At 41.1% G+C, this 21,525-nt stretch overlaps 2 protein-coding genes across 13 annotated transcripts in view; one reads left to right on the top strand and one right to left on the bottom strand.

Moving 5' to 3' along the window:
- Positions 1-2,269: 2,269 nt before the first annotated feature.
- Positions 2,270-14,885, bottom strand: ZBTB8OS (zinc finger and BTB domain containing 8 opposite strand). Of its 9 annotated transcripts, none has more exons than XM_072609823.1 (7): positions 14,499-14,885; positions 9,257-9,281; positions 8,872-8,993; positions 7,662-7,744; positions 6,773-6,825; positions 4,923-4,959; positions 2,270-2,914 (listed from the first exon to the last, which is right to left on the bottom strand). In XM_072609823.1, the coding sequence occupies exons 1-7, from the start codon at positions 14,683-14,685 to the stop codon at positions 2,783-2,785; spliced, it is 639 nt and encodes a 212-aa protein (XP_072465924.1). In that variant the 5' UTR covers positions 14,686-14,885; the 3' UTR covers positions 2,270-2,782. The 9 variants fall into 9 exon arrangements, with proteins under 9 accessions (XP_072465924.1, XP_072465926.1, XP_072465932.1 ...); XM_072609825.1 differs by lacking the exon at positions 14,499-14,885 and adding an exon at positions 13,215-13,347; XM_072609824.1 differs by lacking the exon at positions 2,270-2,914 and adding an exon at positions 3,093-3,676 and having other exon boundaries at positions 14,499-14,856.
- The window catches only part of RBBP4 (RB binding protein 4, chromatin remodeling factor), a 24,059-nt gene continuing 16,091 nt past the window's right edge, over positions 13,558-21,525 (top strand). Inside the window, exons 1-3 of one of the 4 annotated variants that reach the window (XM_072609816.1) lie at positions 13,558-13,670; positions 15,488-15,635; positions 21,376-21,521. In XM_072609816.1, the coding sequence (XP_072465917.1) occupies positions 13,616-13,670; positions 15,488-15,635; positions 21,376-21,521 (349 nt within the window). In that variant the 5' untranslated portion in view covers positions 13,558-13,615. Of the gene's footprint in view, positions 13,671-13,870; positions 14,219-15,487; positions 15,636-21,375; positions 21,522-21,525 lie in introns of those variants that run through there. The other 3 variants (XM_072609817.1, XM_072609818.1, XM_072609819.1) reach the window with 3 other exon arrangements.

Raw genomic sequence — 21,525 nt, 5'->3', positions numbered from 1 at the left:
GGACATGGTAAAGGCTGCACGTAAAGGGATTGGCTTTGGCAAGGAGAAGGGCCACCCTTTCATCCAAGACCAGAATGAAGCAGGTAATGGGGGAAGACATTTGGATGATGTAAGATGAGACAAAGAGGAATATCTTAGCAAATGATCTCAATACTTTTTCAATGAAGAAAAGGTGAAGTCCTCAGTAGGGATGATAGTGGGAAGAGATGCCATGAGTGGCCTAAAAAGAAACAAAAAGGTCCAAGGTGGAGTTTGGGATAGTTAAAGAATTAGAGAGTTTAATGATTGCCTTGCTAGGTGGCATGGTGGATAAAAAGGTAGACCTAGATTCAGGAAGACCTGAGTTCAAATCTGGCCTCAGATACTTATTAGTTAGCTATGTGACCCTGGGCAAGTCACTTAACCCTCTTTGCCTCAGTTTCCTCATCTGTACAATAAGGAGAAGGAAAATGGCAAACCACTCTGTTATCTTTGCCAAGAAAACCCCAAATAGACTCAACAAAGAGTTGGACATGACTGAATTAAAAAAAAAATGCCTTGCTGAAGTGAGGGATCAGTTGATATTAGATAACATACATTTGTGGTGGACTCAATCAGCATAGTTTAATGATTACCCTTAGCTACATTCAGAAGCATGTGAATAGGAGTGAAGATGGTGGAAGTAATATAGGGTTAGGGTTTGGCAGTAAGCAATAGGACAAGGAATTTTCCTTTTGGGCTTTGTGAGTGCAGTGTAGAGTGAGGGACCAAAAAGGAGTGTATAGCTGATACAGAAATAACTCCCTGCCCCAAGATTTCCATCAATCCTCCCAGCAAGCAGTTTACCCCTTGTAGAGAAGCATCTTCTCAATACAAGTTTTACTTGATTTCCTCACCTTTGGAATGATTAAATTATTAAGGTGGATGAAAAAAGTAACAGCTCTAGTTTTGGCAGAGAACTCCCAACAGGCACTCAGACAACTGAACACCCCGTCACTACCACATCATACCATGGCCCCAGACTTGTGGTTTCCTCTGCCTGAATTAAGAGGACCTCTTTCTCTGGGATATAATCTACATACTCCAGGGGAACCACCTTATTTAGCTCCTTCTGAGCTTCTTTGTGTAATGGTGGTGCTGGGGAAGGCTTGCCAATAAGGACCTTGAAGATTTTCACATATTCTCTGTCTGGTTCCAGGCCAAATGACTACGTAAGTTGCAAAGATGGAGAGAGGCCTGCTTCTAGCCCTTTGTCATGGAGGACTCTTGTTGTGAGATGAGAATTTGGAACTGAAGTTTCCATCAAAAAGGATGACCCCATGATCTCTTTTCCTGTCTGCCAGTGAAGCAAGCACTGCTGTAAACTGCCAGGTTGGGAGAGATACTCATCTCCCACTTGGCTTATTTGTCCATGGCTCCTCTTTTTGTGTTCCTTTCCTGATCTTAAAAGAATGACTAAATTCAGGAGATCTATCAGAGGTTCCACTGGAAAACAAAATGAGTAGCAGAATCTATTGGAGGCAGTAGCAGTGGAAACTGGAATGGAAGTGGCCAGTGATGGACACATGCCCTTGGACTCCATGAAGGGATAAAGGATTTGCGGTGACTAGGAGTTGTATTTAACCTTGACCACAATGTCTTCTGCATGCATACCTTGTTATCTCTCCTCCCTAGAGACCTTGTGTCTGCAAAATGTGACCCCATTTTGGGGGGATTATTATACTATTTGTTCTTGCTATACCTTCTTCACAAATCCTTTTCTTAATTCTCTAAATGTTAACGAAGTTGTGAGTAAAACTGTCAGAGATGAAACAAACCAGAACTAAAACCAAACTCTTCCTCACCAAAATTATACAGAATTTACTCTGTATGTTTTTAGAGCTGCATATCACCTGACAGAATGTGATCTCCAAGGCAAGGATTGTTTCATTTTCTTTTTGTTTTTGTATCCCTTGCACCTAAGAGTACCTGGCACATAGTTGGTACTTAATAACTGCTTGTTGATTGTTAAGAGTAAGAAGAGGCCTTAGATGTAGTTTAATAATCCCTCTTTTTACAGATGAAAAAAACAGCTTTAGAAAGATTTACTGCCTGGCTTGAGGACAATTCAGGAGGTGGCAGGACTGGGATTGGAATTCAAATCTTCTGTCTAGTGCTCTCCCTCCTCCCCTGCTTTTAGGGTTTTGATTGACTGCCACTCAAAGGAAATGATGGAAAAATCATTCCTTCAAATGTTAAGCATATTATTTGCAGAAACCAATGCAAAGCCCAAAGGAAATTAATAATCCAGTTTTCTTCATGTCCTCAGGTTATAGAACAGAAATCTTTTATTTAAAATATGACAAATTACAAGAAAGATTAGGGAAGCTCTTTTTGACAGTTTTGTTTGAAAATATACAAACTTACAACAGGAAAATTGTCATTTGGGTTAACAAAACGTCATGTTTGTCAAGCACTACTCAGCGCTAATGTAAATTGGTTAGCCTGTGTATATAAGAATACGAGCTCATTTTTGCAGATCACATTTTTTTCCAATCAGCAGGCTCTTGGCTCCAGTCATTAACTCCGCCTTCTGCTAAGTCACAAAAGGACAATGCTACTGTTCCATAAAGATATCCTTCTTTACATGGCCAAAATCTTCCTTTCAGGTAAATCTCAGAAGATGTGGAAATAAGTTATGGCAGTACCCACTGGCCATTTTAAAATAAGTATATAAACAGCAAACTAAAGCTTTCATCTCTAGGAGAGATGCTGCAATCAAAATCCTTTATAGAGTTAAGTTGAAAATCTGACAGAAGTAGCTTCACTGGAAAGGAAAGCAACAAGGGTCATTCTTTTTGATGGAAACATCAATTCCAATTCTCATCTCATGGCAAAGGGCTGCACTGAGAGTAGGTTTCCTGGCCATCTGAACCCTTATCAGAAGAGGGCTGCACTGTTAATTAAAACAAACACACACTTAAACTTTCCAGTCTTTAACAGTATGCCAATGTGCATTTTGAAATTAAAATATCAGGAAGCCATCATATCTTACAGTCATTTGTAAGGAAACAATTTAAAAAAGGCAGGGAAGGAGTCAAAATGTTTCAGTGAATTTTTCAAAGAAAAAATCCTTTGTATAGTGCAATCATAACCATTTATTTAAAAATGAATCCAGATGGGTTACAAGAAACACAGAACCTCACAGCAGCCTATCACTTAGCTGTTTCATACATCTAATTTAAAATTATCTTAGCAAATTGGATAAAAAGCATAATGTAGTGAAACTTATCTTCTCAATGACCCATTTTCAAAAATGGAAAATGTCGAAAAACCCATAGGGCTTTTGTTGGTTCAACAGCAACAGAAGGGGTAGGGAAGATTAAATTTCTTGCTACTTTAGACAAGAATTCGTAAATGAAGAAACATACTCTGCCACCTGAATTTTTTTCTCCAAGTTTGACTAGAGAGAGGACAGAACACATCTGTGCCTCAAATTTTCAGTTTCTTATAAGAAGGCTAGTTATCCACATTTGTCCTCTTTCTTTCTCTCCTTTTTTAGGTCAATCACTGTGTTTTCCCCTAAGAGAAAAGAAATAACAGTTCTTCTTAGAAGTCCTTTTGTTGTGTTTTAAATGTCAATAATCACAAAAACTTCTGGCTTTTCCTTATCATAGACTTGCATTGCTGAATATGTTATTGCCTTGACTTCAGTCCCCTAAAACGGTGATTGAGACAGAAAAATTAAAATAAAATTGAAATGAAGACAGTAAATGTAATCATAAACCCTGGACACAACATGGCATAAAGACTAAAAATTTATGCTGCTATGTTCTTCTCACCTCCTCACCTGCTTCCACTACCTTTTTGAAGCTAGGTGGTGCACTAGATAGAGTGCTAAACTTAGAGTCAGGAAGATTTTAGTTCATACCCAGATACGTACTAGCTGTGTGACCCTGGTCAAGTTACTTAATCTCCTCCAGCTTCAGTTTCCTCATGTGCAAAACAGGGATCATAACAGCGCCTAAGCCCCAGGGTTCTTGTGTAAGGCACTTTGCAACCTTTAAGTGGCATATGAATGCTATTATTATTATCTCCATTTTTATTACCTCTCTGTTGCTCATCAAACCTTCACTTTTACTACTAGATCTAATGGCAGCTGATTGTCAGACAGTCAGGTCACAGAGTAGCCATTCATCGTGAGCCCAAAGTGTGGTAGGAGCGGTGCCCAACTGCTCTGGCTGTCATCTCTGGCCTTCATGAGCCTATTTTTGTCATTTAGAAAAAGCATAGGATCATTGGACTATAGCTCCAACTACAGGTTGGATCATCTAGTGCAACCCTCTCATTTTACAGATGCGGAGACCCCAGGCCTGGGGGAGTTGGAGTATGCTAAGTGATTTGGTTCTAGTCATAAAGGTAGTTTTAAACATCAGAGGGAGAATTTGAACCCAGGTCGAAACCCAGACCGCAGAGCTGGTACCCTCTACCACATGGCTTGGCCTCAGGAAACAACACTTGGCATATGGTTAAAATGCTATCATTCTAATAAAAACTGCAAGGCAATATCCTTTTTGGTCCATACCTATGATTTTCCTCTAAAAATATGCAGCTCAGCAAATGCTCTGCAGCTTATGAACTTACTCAGAGCTGCCTGGGGACCCCAAGGTTGCCTGACTTACTGTGGCTCACTCAGCCAAGAGGCTTCTAATAACTGACACCTCTACAAGACTTTAACATTAACAATATGCTTCAGACACATTAGTCATTTACCTCCAGGCATGTCATGTAAATTCTGGGAAGATCTGTCTACTCAGGTGTCCTGTGAATATGACTTGTTCATGACAGCTAATAAGGTAAAATTCTTCATTCAAAATTTTTGACATAGTATTAGGAAGGAAAATTATATCATGCCTCTCTCGCTTTGGGTAAAAAATGTTTAAGGCTTCTGAATTTTCACATACCTGAGGATGCTTGGTCAAAGAAAACTCTTCTCCCCACCTTAAGAAAAATAAAGATACAGTTAAATATTGCACAATTTTAGGAATTTCTATTGGATTTGGGTATTATAAAATAGTTAAAAATTTTATGGTACTTTAAGGTTTGCAAAGCCTTTTACACATACTACATAATCACTGAAATTAAATTATTTCATAATTATCTAATCTTCACAGCAACCCCATGAGATAGGTGCTACACAGATGAGAAAAATGAGCACAGAGAGGTTGAGTGACTTGCTCAGGGTGATGTAACTAGTATGTGTCAGAGGTAGAGGATGAGGGAGGGAATAGGAATTTATACAGCACCCACTAGGTTCCAAGTACTATGATAAATGTTTTAGCAAATATTATTTCATTTAATCCTCACTATAACTCTGGGAGGTATTATAGATGAGGAAACTTGGCACTAGGAATAACGGTGATCTGAAATTTCAATAACTAGACACACAGGAAAAAAAAAACGGTTTCATGAAGAATTTTATTTTGAAAGGTCCACTGTCTTCGTTTTTTAGGCACTTTGGTCAAATAGTTCTTTTATGCCAGGCTGATAGGCACTCCTTAAAACACAGTGTGTAGTTTAGGATTCTACATATAGAAGGTAATTGACAGTGCTGTTTTAACACACACATATCTCCTTAACGAGATTTCAAGAGAAAGGGGAATAAATACCTACTAGCAATTACATGCATAATCAGGAGGTTAGGCTAGTGAATGTATAGCTAAGGTCTGGACAGAATTTCTATTTTATCACTTCCAAAATTATACAAAACTGACATCTATACTTACTTTCTTGATTCATCCTTTAAGAGAGGTTCTATACTGTGTAACTGTACTGCACTTGCCTCCTTGAGAGAGTCTGGCATTGTGGAGAAGAGCTGGCCCTGGGACAGGAAGACTTGCATCACCCAGAGCAAGTCCCTTGATTTCTAAGTACCACAAGTACTTTCTAAGACTATCAGCTGCAGAGCAAGTATGATCTGCTTTGGCAGAATTTTATCATCCAGGAATTCCCTAAACTAATATAATCACAGCTCCAGGCCCTCTAGTTTACTCAGTCATCAAATTCATCTTCCTAAGTAGCCTGACCATATCACCTCCCTATTCAGTAATCTCTTGTGGCTCCCCATCACTGCCAAGACTAAATATAAGATCCTATTTGATGTTCAACATGCTTTATACCTTGCCCTCTCCTACCTTTCCAGATTTTATACATCTTACTCACCCCCATATACTTTTCCATTCAGTGGCATTGGCTTCCTGGCTAATTATTTCAAGAGATCTTCCACCTCCTCACTCCATATACTACTTTCTGGCTTATGTGAAGACTCAGTTAAAATCCTATCTGCTACAAGAAATTTTTCTGGACTACTCTTCACGCTAGTGCCTTCTCTCTCAATTACTTCCATTTCAGCCTGTCTGTAATTTGTTTATATATACCTGATTGTATACTGTCTCCCCCTCAGACTGTGAATTCCTCGAGAATAGGAACTATCTACTGCCTTTCTTTGTATCCCCACCACTTAGCACAATAGTAGGCATTTAATAAATGCTTGTTGATTGACCTAAGCTTGGCTTCAAAGAAGAGATATGTGAATATACTTCTCCCCTTCTTTTCAACAGATATAGAATGCTGCTTATAACACTAGATTTGGCTTGTTTTGCTGAATTGCTTTTTTCTTTCTCTTCCTTTTCTGTTCTTATTATAAAGAATGGCTCCCCAGCTAAAGGAGAGGTCAGAGATATATTGAAGTAAGGTGTTATAAGAACAAGAGAGCAAGCAAAATAAAAACAGGTTTGAAAAACCCATTACTTACCCAATTGAGCGTAATTTGAAGTTTCTTTGGTCAATAGATAGTACTTTCACTTCCTAAGAAGAGTAGAAGAAGAAAAACTAGCTTTGTGTGTAATAATAAAAGGTTTGGTTGCATTACCCAATACCAACAGTTCTAGATAAAAAGTGATCAGGGTCATAAGAACCCTTCCCTCAAGTGAAGGAGATTCAAACGTTAAGTAACTAGGGTAAACTAATTATGTTTCAGTAAAAAAATTAGGATGATTTCTCTTTTTACACACTTATACACATGGTCTCGATTACTTCAACTTTAAATAATCTTGAAATGAGTCAACAGTACAATATGGCAGCCATGAAGCTAATGTAATCTTAGGCAGCACCGAGAAGCCCAGTGCCCAGGATTAGGGAGATCACAGTCATTGCTATACTGGTCAGAACGTATCTGGAGTTGGGATTCAGTTCTAGGTATCATATCTTAGGAAGATTTTTGATAAACAAGAGAGTACCCACCAAAGGTGGGATTTGTGGTGATTAGCTAAAGGAATTGGAGGTGTTTAGCTGGAAGAAGAGAAGATTCAGGGAACGGATAGCTATCATCAAGTATTTGAATGGTTATTATGATGTCATGTGTTCTAAAGAAATATTAGACAGCCGAATCTGCAGTGAGTAACAAATGCAGAGACCGCCTTAAGCTAGAAGTGAAATGGGCAGCCTTGGGAGATGTAGGTTCCTCCTTCCCTGGAGGCACTTTGACCAAGGCTGGATGACCACAAATGTTTGTGAGGGTGTAGAGGGGACTCTTGTTCCGATATAGATTGGATGGTAAGGCTTCTGAGGTAACTCCAGCTCTAAGATTCTGTGCAGTGGACAGAAAACCCTTCTGTTCAGTAATAGAGAAAATCATTGCTTACCCGAGGTATGAAGAATTCATCGGCACTAAATTTATAAAGCCACTCATCCAAAAAGTGAAAGAGAAGAGACTGCAGGTCATGTCCTGAAAAGTCAAACCACAAAGGGTTATCAATTTGCTGTTTCTCAGACTCAGAAATGATCTTTCCTAGCAAAGTTTGTACTTATCTTATCCTTGTATTTTTCATTTTGCCTATTGCATATTTATCACACAGTACTGCACACTGATATAGGGGTCATCATCTTTGCTACATTATAAATTTCATGAGGTTAAGAACCATGTCTTAATTATCTTTTTCTCACTCCAGCCCCTAGCAAAGTGTGTGTACTTAATACATGATTTATGGGTCAATGAATGGATAACAGGAAGCCTACTGTAAGAGCCCTAACATTTTCTAACTTGAATAAAAATCAGAAACAAACTACATAGCTGCATATGTAATGTGAGAGCAAGAGGAGGTTTTGCTAATCAGCTTTTTTTTTTTTTGCTTATACTGTCAAGCTTTCTAACACATTCAGTAATATATGAAATGTTGCACATTTATAGCAACTAGCTCTTTGGAGAATGCACTTATACCTAGAAGAAAACTATATGGAAAAGAAGAGTTCAATGGAACTTCTCATTTTTTTTTTTTTTTTACCACACAGGTCCTTCCAAATATGCTCGCCCAAGTGAGCATATAAGGCAACTGGAGACAAAGTGAATATTTAGTGCTGGGCTAGGAGTCACGAAGACCTGAGTTCAAATCTGGTTTCAGATACACACTTCCAAGCTGTAGGATCCTAAGGAAGTACTTAACTGCTGTCTGCCTCAGTTTCCTCAACTGAAAAATGGGAATCATAACAGTACCTACCTCAAAGGGTTGTTTTTTTTTTTATTTTTTTTTTTATTTTTTATTTTTTCTTCAAAGGGTTGTTTTGAAGATCCAAGTGAAGAGCTTAGCATAGTGCCTGGCACATAGTAGGTGCTTAATAAATACTTATTCCTTTCCTTTCCACAACTCATAGAACACTCCCTTGAAACAAAAATCACCAAGCATAACTGAAAGAGCAGCCATGTCTAACAGCACATGCATCTTCTATACTCACAGCCTCCCACTCTCTCTCTAGAAGAGGGAAATGTGTTATCACCTGGGCTCTGAAACCAAAATTGGTCATTACATTTAATTCAAATTCAGATGCCTTTCTTTTATAAGAAAAGGGCATTTTTACCTTCAGCTTCCACCTCCACTGTCTGGAGTGGCTCCACAGTCCCTGTGTCTGTCATGTAACCAAACATGGCCATTGCACATTGCTCAAATGCTTCTTCCAATGTGTCTCCCCAAGCATGTAACCTATGGAGATGGGATCAAGTCACTCCTGCAAAAGAATCACTTCAGGGCAAAGGGATAGCAAACTAGTATAAGCACAAAAAGACTAACTGACAGTGAGTGATTTGAAACCACCACTTTCTTATTCCAGAGAAATTAAATTAAGTAGGAGAAATAAGGATGAAAGGAGCAGTATACAGCACCTCCCTTTCAGTCTCAATTTAAGTACAGATTTTTAAAGGAATATATGTAGTGATTTTATGCCTTCAAATTCCAGCAATACTCACTGTACATCAGCTGTGTGATCCAGATCTAGAGGAGGGAAAAATAGTAATGAGATCCTAAATCTGATGTTCACATAAGATACAAAAATTACACCTAGCTCATTATTACAAAAATGCTAAACTCTGATAAAGGCTAACAGAATACTATATATATTTCATACCCTGTTATCAATTTGTACAGTTATTTTTAAAGATTTAAATCTATCTGGTTATATGATATTCAGTAGCTGTATCAGGCAGCACAGTATAATGGATGAGAGTTGGCCTCGGAATCAAGGAGACTTGGATAGGTTTAAGTTTCTGCCTCTGCCACATATAACCTGGGGCAAGTCATTAAACTCACTTCCCCAGGCAACTGTTTAAACTATAAATTGCTGGGAAGGTACCACTCTGCAACGATAAAGGAAGTTCCTTACCCAGAGGTCTGTACACTGATGAAATTATAGGTCCAATTTAAAATTGATATCATTAGATTTAACAAGTCAAACTTGTAACTAAACTAACTTGACAATTCCTAAAGGAAATAACAGGATCTCTGATTTCAAAGTGATCTGGAGAATATCTAAGAAATTGCTATTTCTTAAAAAGAAAAATATATCTAACCAAGTGGTTTCCGTTCATCATTAAACAACAAAAACACAGGAAAGTGTACCCGAGTTGACTTTCCCCCAATGAGGAAAATTAAGTTTTTACTAAAAATTAAATTATTAAATACTACTGTCTTCTGAGTACAATATCATTCAAGGAATTACAATATAACCATGGAAAACAAACGAAAAACTTTCTCTAAATTTTGCTTTTTCAGGCAGCTAGAATACTAGAGAATAAAAATTTCTCATGAGTAGAAACCAGATCTTATGTTTTATAAGCTTCATAAAAGCACTCAAAACCACATTTTATATGGTACTTATAGCATGCATACACATACACACACTGTATGGTATACTATACAATTTCTATTGTATCTAAAGAGTTCTGCTCACAGACAAAACACTCAAGTAGCAATGAAATAAATATTTTCATATATCTGTAACACAGCTTAATGGTTATAATTAGAGGAAGGGATAAGAATAATTTTTGCTACTATTTTCATAATACTAGGGAAGACAGCATAGTGTGACTGAAAGAACACAAGACTAGTAATTAAAAGACTTCATTTCTAGTCTCAGTTCTGCCACTTAACTACCTGTATAAATTTGGTTGCTATTTAACTCTTTTGTGGTTCAGTTTCTTTATCTTTAAAAATGAGAATAATACCTTCTCCATTTCACTGGGCTGTTCTGAGGTTCAAGTCCGTAACACCCTTCACATCTATTCCTCCTTTCCATTCTCACTGTCATCAGCTAGTTCCTCTTACTTTATCTTTTAGAAACCTCAAAGTGTTATAAAGTAATATACATTATACTATATCTACATTACATAATATATAATATCTGGCATATGTAAATGTGATTTATAATCACTATCCAGATTATTATAGTAACTTAATCTTCCTGCCTCTGATATTACCCTCCTTCTAAATTATCCTACCATTAATTCACTGCTAGACTGCTTTTGAAAAATGATATTTTAAGAAAACTATTCAATGGTTCCTTATTGTCCATAGGATAAAATACAAATTTTTTAAGGAGTCAATAAATATTATTGATGAAATGAAATAATGAATGAGTAATATTTATGAGTAATTAATAGTTCTTTACACTACAACTTACTTTGAACCAAAAACAGCACCTCAAACAGAAACTAGGATTTTTAAGGCATCCTAAAATAAATGAGGACCAAGGTGGATAATCATTCCACTTAAGAATAAGGAGCGCTCTAATGAGAAGACGAGGAGACAAAATAGGGCCAGAGCACCTCCTAGATCCTTCATTTAAGGAGGGTAGCCATCTCGTTATTCCCCCCCACACACACTCCTGATTTCATGATCTCCAGAAGCTCATCCTTCTGAAAGAAGATACCAAATCAACTCTGAAACTCACACCTCTTCTATACCCCTTTTCCCTGGGGCCCCTACCTTCCTCTAATTGAGATGGTGGAGGGTGGACTTTGGAGATCTCCTACCAGATCCTCCATTAAGTCATCTCATTATTTTCCACTAGGCTTCAGGACTGGATTATTCATTAGATTGTAAGTACCTAGAGTGTGGAAACTGTCTTTGGCCTTTCTTTGTAACCTCAGTGCTTAGGAGAGTGCCTAGCACATATAAATGTTTACTGATTGGCTGACAGAGACCCAGCTAAAGTTAAAGAAATAACAGAGATGTTCATCTATATACAATCATGCTGGAAAAGACAAGACACTGGACAACACTCCCCTCATTCTTCTTCCATACACATTAGGTTGTATATAGTTATTGGACTATTTAGTAGTGCAGTGGATAGAGCACTGGGCTTAGGATCTGGAAGATTCATTTTCATGAGTTCAAATAAGGCCTCAAACACTTACTAGCTGTGTGACCCTGGGCAAGTCATTTAACCCTGTTTGTCTCAGTTCCTCATCTATAAAATAAGCTGAAGAAGGAAATGGCAAACCACTCCATTATGTTTGCCAAGAAAACCCCAAATGGGGTCACGAAGAGTTGGACACAGCTACATAACAACCACAACTGGACTTTTATGCCCTCTCCTCAGCAAGACTGCCCTAGAGGTTTACTTTAACCAGATTTCACCCATTTAAAAATATTGGGAGAAAGGAAACTCACAGAATGTGACTTGCACTAGGTTGAATAGTACATGAACTGTATTTCACACTTTCCATCCAAACTCCTTTACCTGGCTTTCAAGACTCTTCCCTACCTATTTCCTATCACTCCCCCAAAAGGGATCAACCATTTGTTTCCACACTTATTGCACAGATATGCCCTCCTCATCTCCTTACTCTCAATCATATGCTGTCTCTCTTCTCCTCTTGCCTACTCAAAAGCTATCCAGCCTAGTGTATATTCCACCAATTCCAAGCCAACTTCCCTAACTCATCTTCCCTTATCTCCCTCTTTGCTGAACTCCTGTAGCAACCTACAATTTTAATGCTCAATTAACATATTATTATAATGCTCTCTAATTCTTCCATGCATACTAGTTCTGGATTCCCAACTAGACCATAAATTCTTTAAGGGAAAAATACCTAGTATAATCCTTTGTATAGAGTGGCCACTAAAATATTTATGAACTCATTTTTTTATCCACTACAAAGGACCCTAAATACTTATTGCCTGCCTTTAAATTTACTCAGCAGCTTCTCCTACTTTACTATAGTAGTGTGAACCAATGGAAAGAACATCCCACTTGGAGTTATAAGACCTGAGTTCAAATTCCAAACTCTGCTGAGTTTCTAATACCAGTTTGACCTTAGGCAAGTCACTTAACCTCTCTGGAACCATGTTCTCATCTGTAAAATGAAAGCCTAGACCAATGACCTTTGAGATCCCTTCTAATTGTAAATCTATAATCCCGTGACTCTTACCCCAAAACCCTAAGAACTTTAAACGCATATAGCGCACACATTTATATTTAACATACTCCGTAACACATGGCCAATATAGACCCATATTTTGCATGCCTTCATCCACATAATGGGCATCACACAGCTTGCCTTCTCAATGGGTGGGAGGATTCTGTGAAATGAGACTGGACTAAATGCCCTCCGACTCTAAATCTGCGATCCTGTGATCTAGTCTTTTACAGAAAAGGACGCTGCGGCTCAGACCCGGGAGGGACGCGAGCAGGAAACCGGCCAGGGGCCCTGTGGAGTGTGTGCCCTGGGCATCTTCTCGGTGGGACTCTGGGCTCTCCATCTCAGGCTACACCTCTGCAAAATGGGGCGCGGTAAGACGAGGGAGCCCAAGGTCCATTAGTGGCGCGGGGCAAGGACTGCCACTGCGGCCGTCTCACGCCTCGAGAGCGCCCCTTCTCCACCCTAGGTAGAAGGCCGCCCCAAATCTGAGAGGAAGAGCACTCACATTCGTATTTCCGGGTGGCCGGGGGGTACTTGGCCTTGATCGCCTTTTGCGCTTCATTCAGGTTGTAGTCCCTCACGTCTTCCCCTTCCTGAGCCATGACTTACTCCGCCAAGGCTCCGCTTCCGCCCTTCGCCGGCGCAGCTTCCGCCCGGAGTCCCCGCCCCGCGACGCGTGCCCTTAAAGGGCCAGGCCTCAGTTTTAGCCATCCTCCGCTACGGTCGCTGACCCTAGGCCTTATCACGTAGTGGGAGGAGCTGACAGGGAGACAGTCGGGGGCTAAATTGGCTCCCCCCTCCCCCCCAGCCCTTACACTACTGTAGGTCTAGGTGACGGTGCGTTCGCCCCCGAGGAAAGAAGCTGGGCTACCCTCCGTAAAGGGTCCCAAGTTCCCTCTCGCCTCAATGGAGGGGGGTCCTGGGACTCTCCCGTCGAAGGAGGTCAAAGCCAGAACCTCGGGTGAGCCTTAATGGAGCCTGACTTTGGAAAATGGCCGCCTCCCAGGGGAGCTTCGAGCCTTCCCCCGTTTTCCAGCTTTCCCCTCCCCCTCCCGCCCCGCTCACGTGACCACCAACCGTTTTCCCGGGCGGCTGGGCTGCGCGCGCTCGCTAATCTCGGCAACCCGACCGCGCGGGGAGAGGAGGAGGCGGTGCCAAACCTTGGGGGGAGGGGTAGACCTCGAGGCCGAGGCCGGCTCGCGGTGGCGACGCGCCTTCCAATTGGCCACCGCCGTGGCGCCCTCCTCCCCTTTCGCCCCCCTCCTTTCGCCTGAGCCTGTTCCGATTGGCCGCCGTTGGCGCGAAGGTGCGCGACTCGGGCCACACGCAGGGGCGGCAGGAAACAATAGAGGCCGCGCGCTCTGAGCGAGCGCCGTCGAGCCCTCCCCACCCCCACCCCTTCACCCTCACCCCCCCCCCCTTCGCGGTGCTGCGACCCCGGGAGTCCCCGGCCCCTGCGCCCGTCATTCAGTCCGTCAGCTTCTTCGCCCACCATGGCCGACAAGGAAGGTGAGGAGAGCAGGGGGAGGGAAGGGGGCCGAGCGCGGAGGAGGGGGCCTTCCCGGCCGCCCGAATAGGCCCTCCCAGACCGCGAAGGGAGGGATGTGAGAGGAGCCCTCCCCACCCGCGGCCTCCCGCTCTTCCCGGTGTCCCGGGACTGCGATCCTCCCGCAGGCCTCTCCGCCTGGTCTACGTGTCCGTCCCCAGGAAGGAGGCCCCCTGGGGCTGGGGGGAGGGGTGCGCGGCGGCGAGCTCTGCCAAGTTGGGGATTCCATCCCCCGCTTCTTACATCTGGGGAAACTGAGGCCGCACGAGGGCGCGGGACTTGCCCAAGTTCGCGGGGTAGCGAGTAGCCAAGGCGGAATCGGAACCCAAGTCCTGCCGACCGACGGCGCTGCTACGCCGGCTGAGTGACCTTGGACAGGTGGCTTCACTTGGAGAGCTGGAGGATGAGACTTGGGGGCTTTCTCCAGCATCCGTGCCCGCCTCCTGAACAATCCGCCTGAAGCCCGGGTGTGATGGCGAGTTTGGGCTTGCCCGTGCCCCCAGCGGGCTCCCCAGTGGGCACGGGATGGAGGACGAAACCCTCGCGGACGCTGAAGTCCCTCGTGGTCCAGCCCGGCCTTTGCGGACGCTGTCCCCGGTGGAGCCTCGCCGACCCCTCCGCTCGGCCCCGAGCTCGGCCCCGGCTCCTGCCTGGAGCGCTCCCCCCCGCTGGGCGTCCCGGAGTTCTGGACTTCGCAGGGCTCCTCGCGCGTCCTGTCTCCCGGGGGAAGCTTGGAAGAACTCCAGTAAAGTGGACCTTGACGTGCTCGCCCTCGCTCTTAGCACTCTTTCTGACTGGAGAATCCCATTCCTTATCTATTTGTGTTACATCCGCTCACCCTCCGGGAATGTTTCTGAAGGATGGGTATTTTTTTTAACCTTTGCACCTTTAGTGCGTTCTTTGTATTAAGCACGCAGTAAGATTTGTCACCTTCGACTGGCTCGGTCCCATTTTTTTCTTGTTAGCCCCTGTTTACTCATTTGAAAAAGGAAGGGGCTGAATTCAATCTCCAAAAAGCTTTTTCCAGCCATTAAACCTATGAAATGAGCCCTGAAGTTCTTTACAGTCCCACACAAATGGGAAAGGGGGAAGATTTGGAGGATTAACACCTTGTACAAGGGGCTGGATACTCCTGTCCCTCACAAGCTGCCTGAGGAAAGAAATGTGTGCCATGTTTCATTTTTCAAAGTACTCACATCTGGAGGTTAACTCCGTTTATTTTATTTTTTTAGCAGCCTTTGATGATGCTGTAGAAGAACGAGTGATCAACGAGGAGTATAAAATATGGAAAAAAAATACTCCTTTTCTCTATGACTTAGTGATGACCCATGCCCTAGAGTGGCCCAGCCTGACTGCACAGTGGCTTCCAGATGTAACCAGGTGATCTGAATATCTTAATGGTTAAAAGCACTAGGAGTGGCATCAAAATAATAATAGTGAGCTCTTATATAGATCTTTATTGTCTACAAGGAACTTTACAAATATCTCATTAAAACACCACAACAACCCTGGGAGGTAGGTGCTGTTATTATCCTTGTTTTACAGATGAGGAAGCTGAGGCAGAAATTAAGTGACTTGCCTGGAGTTACAAAACTAGTAAATGTCCCATGCCGGATTTGAATGGTGTCTTCCTGACTCCAGGTCCAGTAGTCCATCTACTGTACCATCTAGCTATCCTAGATCTGAGGATCTACTCTAGGATTGGAATCAAATTTATTTTTTCCACAGTTAAGGACCCTACCATTCAATGCATGGGGACTGTGTCCATTGTCCTCCCTGTCTCTTCCCTCCAATAATTTAGGGAGGTGGTAGTGCTTTACATTTGTCATTTTCATTTGAGTTTGACAGCAGCCCAGTGGTAAACTCTTATCCTCCTTTCACAGATGAGGAAACTAGGGCTAAGTGAAATTAAGTATAAGTGTCTGAGACCATATTCTGAGACCAGTACTCTGCCTAGCTATATCTAAATTGGTTGATAGCTATTTGTGTATGTGTTTTGTTATTCCTGTGCCTGAAAAGATAGAGACAAAATAGTTTGAGTAATTTCACATAAATAATCACTACTGTGAAGAATTTGCTAATCTAGAAGAAAAACTGACTTTCTTTTTTGGTGAGCTGAGTAATCATGTGAAGGTTTAGCAAACTGAAATACAGTGTAATCCTAAGAATGATGAATTTGGAGGAAGAAGACCCTAGATAGATTCTTGGCTTTACCATTTACCACTTGTGGGACCCTGGGCAAACACTTAGCTTTAGTTAATAGTTTTCTCATCTGTAAAATGAGGGGTTGGTCTTGGAACATTTCCAAGGTCCTTTCCAACTTTTAAGTCTCAGTACTCTGTAAAGCACTGACCAGGAAGCCTCCACATGCAGAAATAGTGCTTGTATTTAGCCAGCATAATAAACATATTTGTGTGTTTAGACTGTTAAAATAGGTTTAAAAAAATTATCAGCCTTCAAAAAATATTTCTGCTCTTTACTGTATTAGTAGTGTAGCAGTAAAGCTCACTACCTTTGTATGTCCTCAGTAACCTGAGGAAGTATAGTATTTAAAGCTATACATCCTAAAAATTTTACTTACCTTGTTTCTTTCAGAGCTACTGTAATAGAACATTAGCAGAGAATGATAGAAAAAGTACTGGACTTGGAATCTTCTTAACATTGATTTTGTACTTGTTGGCAAGTCATTTAACTTCTTTAAACCTTAATTTCCTGATCTGCGAACTAGGGAATAATGGTGTTTACTTTGTTATTATGAGATTTGAATAAAATATTGACAAAGTAATTTGCTTTGAAACTGTTACATAATTGCCACTATTATTATTATTATTGCAGGCCTTGACCTTATTCTGATTTGGATATATTTGTATGGTTTTTAAGAAAAAGTTTTCAGTTAACAAAAGTTTTTCATCCTCCTACGTAACATGTACTTATAAGTGTACATCTTATATACTTATACGTATACATATTATATTTTCCCACTTTTGTCTTTTGAGGAAATTTGCTGAAGATGCACATAGCAGATGCATAGCTGTAGGGTCCCTGGAGCTAGGCCCCAGTGACCATCTATTCCAGGGGTTCCTAACCTTTTTTGTATCTTGTACCCCTTAAGCAGCCTAATTAAGCCTCTGGGCTCCTCAGAATAGTATAGCTTGTTTTTAATTTACAGTTGAAGAAACTTCTACATTTCAGTTACATATTAGTGAAAACAAAGGTGTAATTTTTCTTTTCTTCAGAATTATGGGCCCACTGAAGTCTGTTTGTTTGCATCCAGGCTCTTTATAGTTGAGGAAATGGAGGCCCAAGGTGGTAAAGTAACTTGCCCCAATCTTACAGTTAATAGGTGTCAAAGGCAGGGTTTGAAACAAGTACTTTTCATAGTTAGTAATCTGTCCATCTGTTTAATAATAGTCTGTGGTTGTTTACATTGAATACTACCAAAAATAGATATCTTTTTTCTAGCTCATTTTGCAGATGTGGGTAGCTCTTTAATTCTAGCTTTGCTGATTTTGATGAATTCAGAAGTAGCTGAATGTCTGCACCTAAAGAGTAGACACTAATGATACAGTGTCAGTTTGGAAGATGATCTCTAGTGGATGTCCCTAGAGATCTCTCTGGGTGTATTATTTAGGGTGTCGTGTTAAACACATATCTATTGATGACATGTTTTTGTAATTTGTGGAAGACAATCTGGGAGGGGTAAATAATACACTAGATGGAATCAGAATTCAGAAAGTTCTTGGGATTATAAAATATGGAGCTAAATCTAAGGTTAAGTGCCAGGAACTGTGCTAAGTGCTAGGGTTATAAACAAGGCAAAAGACAGCCCTCAAAGAGCTTACAATCTAAGGGGTGAGACAGCATGCAAACAGATGTATACAAAGCAAGCTATGTACAGAATAAATCAGAAATAATTAATAGAGGAAAAGCATGGAAATTAAGAGGAGTTACAGAACAGCATTTTAGTTGGGACTTAAAGAAAGCCAGAGAGGTCAGTAGTCAGAGTAAAGAAGGGAGAGCATTCTAGGCATGGACCAGAAAAATGCCCAGCGCTGAGAGGTGGAGTATCTAGTTCAAGGATCTGCCAGGAGGCCAGTGTTACTAGATTGCAGAATACATGTTGGGAATAAGGAGTAAGGGAGTTAGAAAGGTAAGAGGGGCCTTGATTATGTAGAACTTTGAATGCCAAGCAGCTGATTTTGCATTTGCTCCTGGAGGCATTAGGAAGCCCCTAGATTTGAGGGATGGGAGACAACTGGCATAATCAGACCTGTGCTTTAGGAAATTCACTTTGATGGCTGAGTGGAGCATGGGTTGGAGTGGAGAGAGACTTGAGGTAGGCAGACTCATTGGTTGGCTATTGGAACAGTCCAGATGTGAGGTGATGAGGACCTGCATTAGAGTTGTGACAGTGTCAGAGGAGAGAAGAAATGTTGAAAAGATGAAGTAAAGGCTTTGGCAATAGATTGGACATGGGGGATGAGTGATAGTATGGAATCCAGTCTGCCTCCTAGGTTGTGAACCTGAGGGACTGGAAGGATGTTGTTGCCCTCTACAGTCATAGGGAAGGTAGATTAGAGGGTAGGGGGTGGGAGGAGGTGTTAGGGGAAAAGATAATGAGTTCAGTTTTGGACATTTATTTAAGTTTTAGATTTATACTGGACATCCAGTTTGAGATATCTGAAAGGCAGTTAGAGATTCAAGATTGGAGATCAGAGAGATTAGAGCAGGAAAGAAAAGATCATTGGATTTTTATTAACTAAGAGATTATCAGTAACTTTGGAGAAAGACGTTTTGGTGGAATGATGAAGTCAGAAGCTGAATTGTAAGAAGAGAATGAGAGGAGAGAGTGAAAGTACCTATTGTAGAAGCTTTTTTTGAGTTTAGCTACAAGGGCAAAAGGGATAGAGGATTGTGGTTAGCATGGATAGCAGGATCAAATGAAGGTGGGTTGTGTTGTGTTTTGTTTTTCAGGATAGGGGAGGCATGGGCTTGATTGCAGGCAACAGAAAATGAGCCAATAGGGAAGGAAAGATTGAAAAGAAGTTTTTGAAAGTGGGGAACACAGAGGAGGTCAGTCAGTTGGAGGAAATGGGATGGGGTGGGATGCGATTGTTTGAACAAGTAGAAGGGTTAGCCTTGGTAAGGAATAAGCCTGCTTCATCATGTAACAAATTTGTAGTGGCCTAGTCAGAACAGCTGCATGATTTTTTTTTTCCCACCTTCTTACAGCAGCATGTGAATGAAAGCAACAGATGGTTGGAGTGATCAAAGACTCAAGCTTAGGTGGGCACAGCGATATGATAAAAGGGTTAGGGATTATTCAAGAGAGGAGGACAGTATAGAGTTGGAGTGATTCATCAGGAAGTCAGGATGGGGAGAGGAATAGAGAGTGGCTAATGAAGGGTAGATGAATTGAGAGAGAACTGAAGGATCAGGGGATTGGCAGTTAACAGAGCAGATGAAAAGTGTTGTTGTATAAGGGAAGGCAGAAGGAGAGGTAAAAAACTTAGATTATGTTTGGGTAAGGGGATTTCAGAATTCTTGAACATGAACGTGCTAAGAAGATCAAGGGTGTGATAATCTTTGTGGTTGAGGTGTGGAGTAGAGGAGTAACTCATAGGAAGTGAATAGATCAAGGTACTGAGTGGCTAGGGTATTTGAGGGAGAATGTGTATACTGAAGTCCTCTAGTATGAGGGCAGGAGTTGGAAAGGAGAGAAAATTGTAAGGCAGGTTTTAAATTCTTTGAGGTCTATAGACAACAACTACCAGAATTTTGATTGAGTGGTAGATATGAATAGCATAAACCTCAAAAGAAAAGAGGTTATTGAGTGATGGAGATAAGGGGAGAACCTGAAAGTGGTAGTGGGGAGCAAATAAATAGTCTTGAGTTTAAAGAAATCAGCTTCACAAATGTAAGATTGGAGAGTCGTAGCCAAATAGCACTTAATCTAAAAAAAGAAATCTGAAAATCTTAGCAGATTGTAAGTTGAGTCAGTGGTGAGATGGGAAATCCAGAAAATGAATATAATATTAGTCTGCTTTAAGAGAAATTAACTTCCAGGAATAAGAGGCAATAGTCCTGTTTTAACTCTCCATTGTTAGCCCACATCTGGAGTATTGTTCAGTTCTAGGTACCACCTTTTAAGGAAAATATTGATAACAGCGAAGGGTAAACAGTATGTTAAAAGACCTCAATTGAATATGTACAGTAGGATGACTGGCATGTTTAGTAGAGAGAAAAGATAACTTTCAAGTTCATGATAATAAAGAAAAAAAATTTTTAAAGGAGAGGTGACAATGCTATATGCATTTGAAGAGCTATCATGGGGAAGAGGGATTAGATTTGATCTCTGGCCTCAGAAGGATAAACTAGGAGCATTGTGTCAAAGTTGTTAAAAGGAATACATGGGCCTGGCATAAGGAGAAACTATAACAGCAACCTGAAAGAGAAATAGGGCAATTAGGTGGTGAAGTAGATAAGGTATGCAGCCTGGAGTCAGGAAAGCTCATGTTCCAGTCTGACCTTAGACACTTATTAGCTATGTGACTCTGGACAAGTCACTTAATCCTGTTTGCCTCAGTTTCCTTATCTGTAAAATGAGCTGGAGAAGGAAATGCACATCATTCCAGTATCTTTGCCAAGAAAACCCCAAACAGGGTCACAAAAGAATCTGAAATGACTGAACAAAAAATGAAATTAGAGTGTTTTAAGAAGTAGGGAGTTCACATCTTATCGGAGATCTTTAATCAAAGCTTTTCTTATAAGGCATGTTTTAGAAGAGATGCCTTTTCAAACATCTCATAAACTCACTGATAGTCTATGATTCCTTCCCATTCTGAGAATTTAGCCTCTGTTTAATGCATGAATCCTTGTGCATTGGCTTCTTGACTTCTCTCCAAATTACTTTGATAAAGTCAGATTGTTGTTCAAAGTGCTTGCCATGTGCCCACACTATGGAAAATTCAAAAGAAGAATGTATGGATACCCCAGGAGCACTTATAATTCTTCCACCCTGACACTGGTTATGTTACTGTCTTTTGCCTAGGTTTAAGACATCCATTTCATAGACCCAGTACTTAGAGATTAATTAGAGTAACCTGCTTTGCTGTTGCAGACCTGAAGGGAAAGATTTCAGCATTCATCGACTTGTCCTGGGCACACACACATCAGATGAACAGAACCATCTTGTGATAGCCAGTGTGCAGCTCCCCAATGATGATGCTCAATTTGACGCTTCTCACTATGACAGTGAGAAAGGAGGTAA

The sequence above is a fragment of the Notamacropus eugenii genome, chromosome 5 (assembly GCF_028372415.1).
Source record: "Notamacropus eugenii isolate mMacEug1 chromosome 5, mMacEug1.pri_v2, whole genome shotgun sequence".
In the NCBI taxonomy this organism is placed as follows: Eukaryota; Metazoa; Chordata; class Mammalia; order Diprotodontia; family Macropodidae; genus Notamacropus; species Notamacropus eugenii.
The sequence above is the reverse complement of the archived record's forward strand: the minus strand, read 5'-3'. Positions and strand labels throughout refer to the sequence as shown.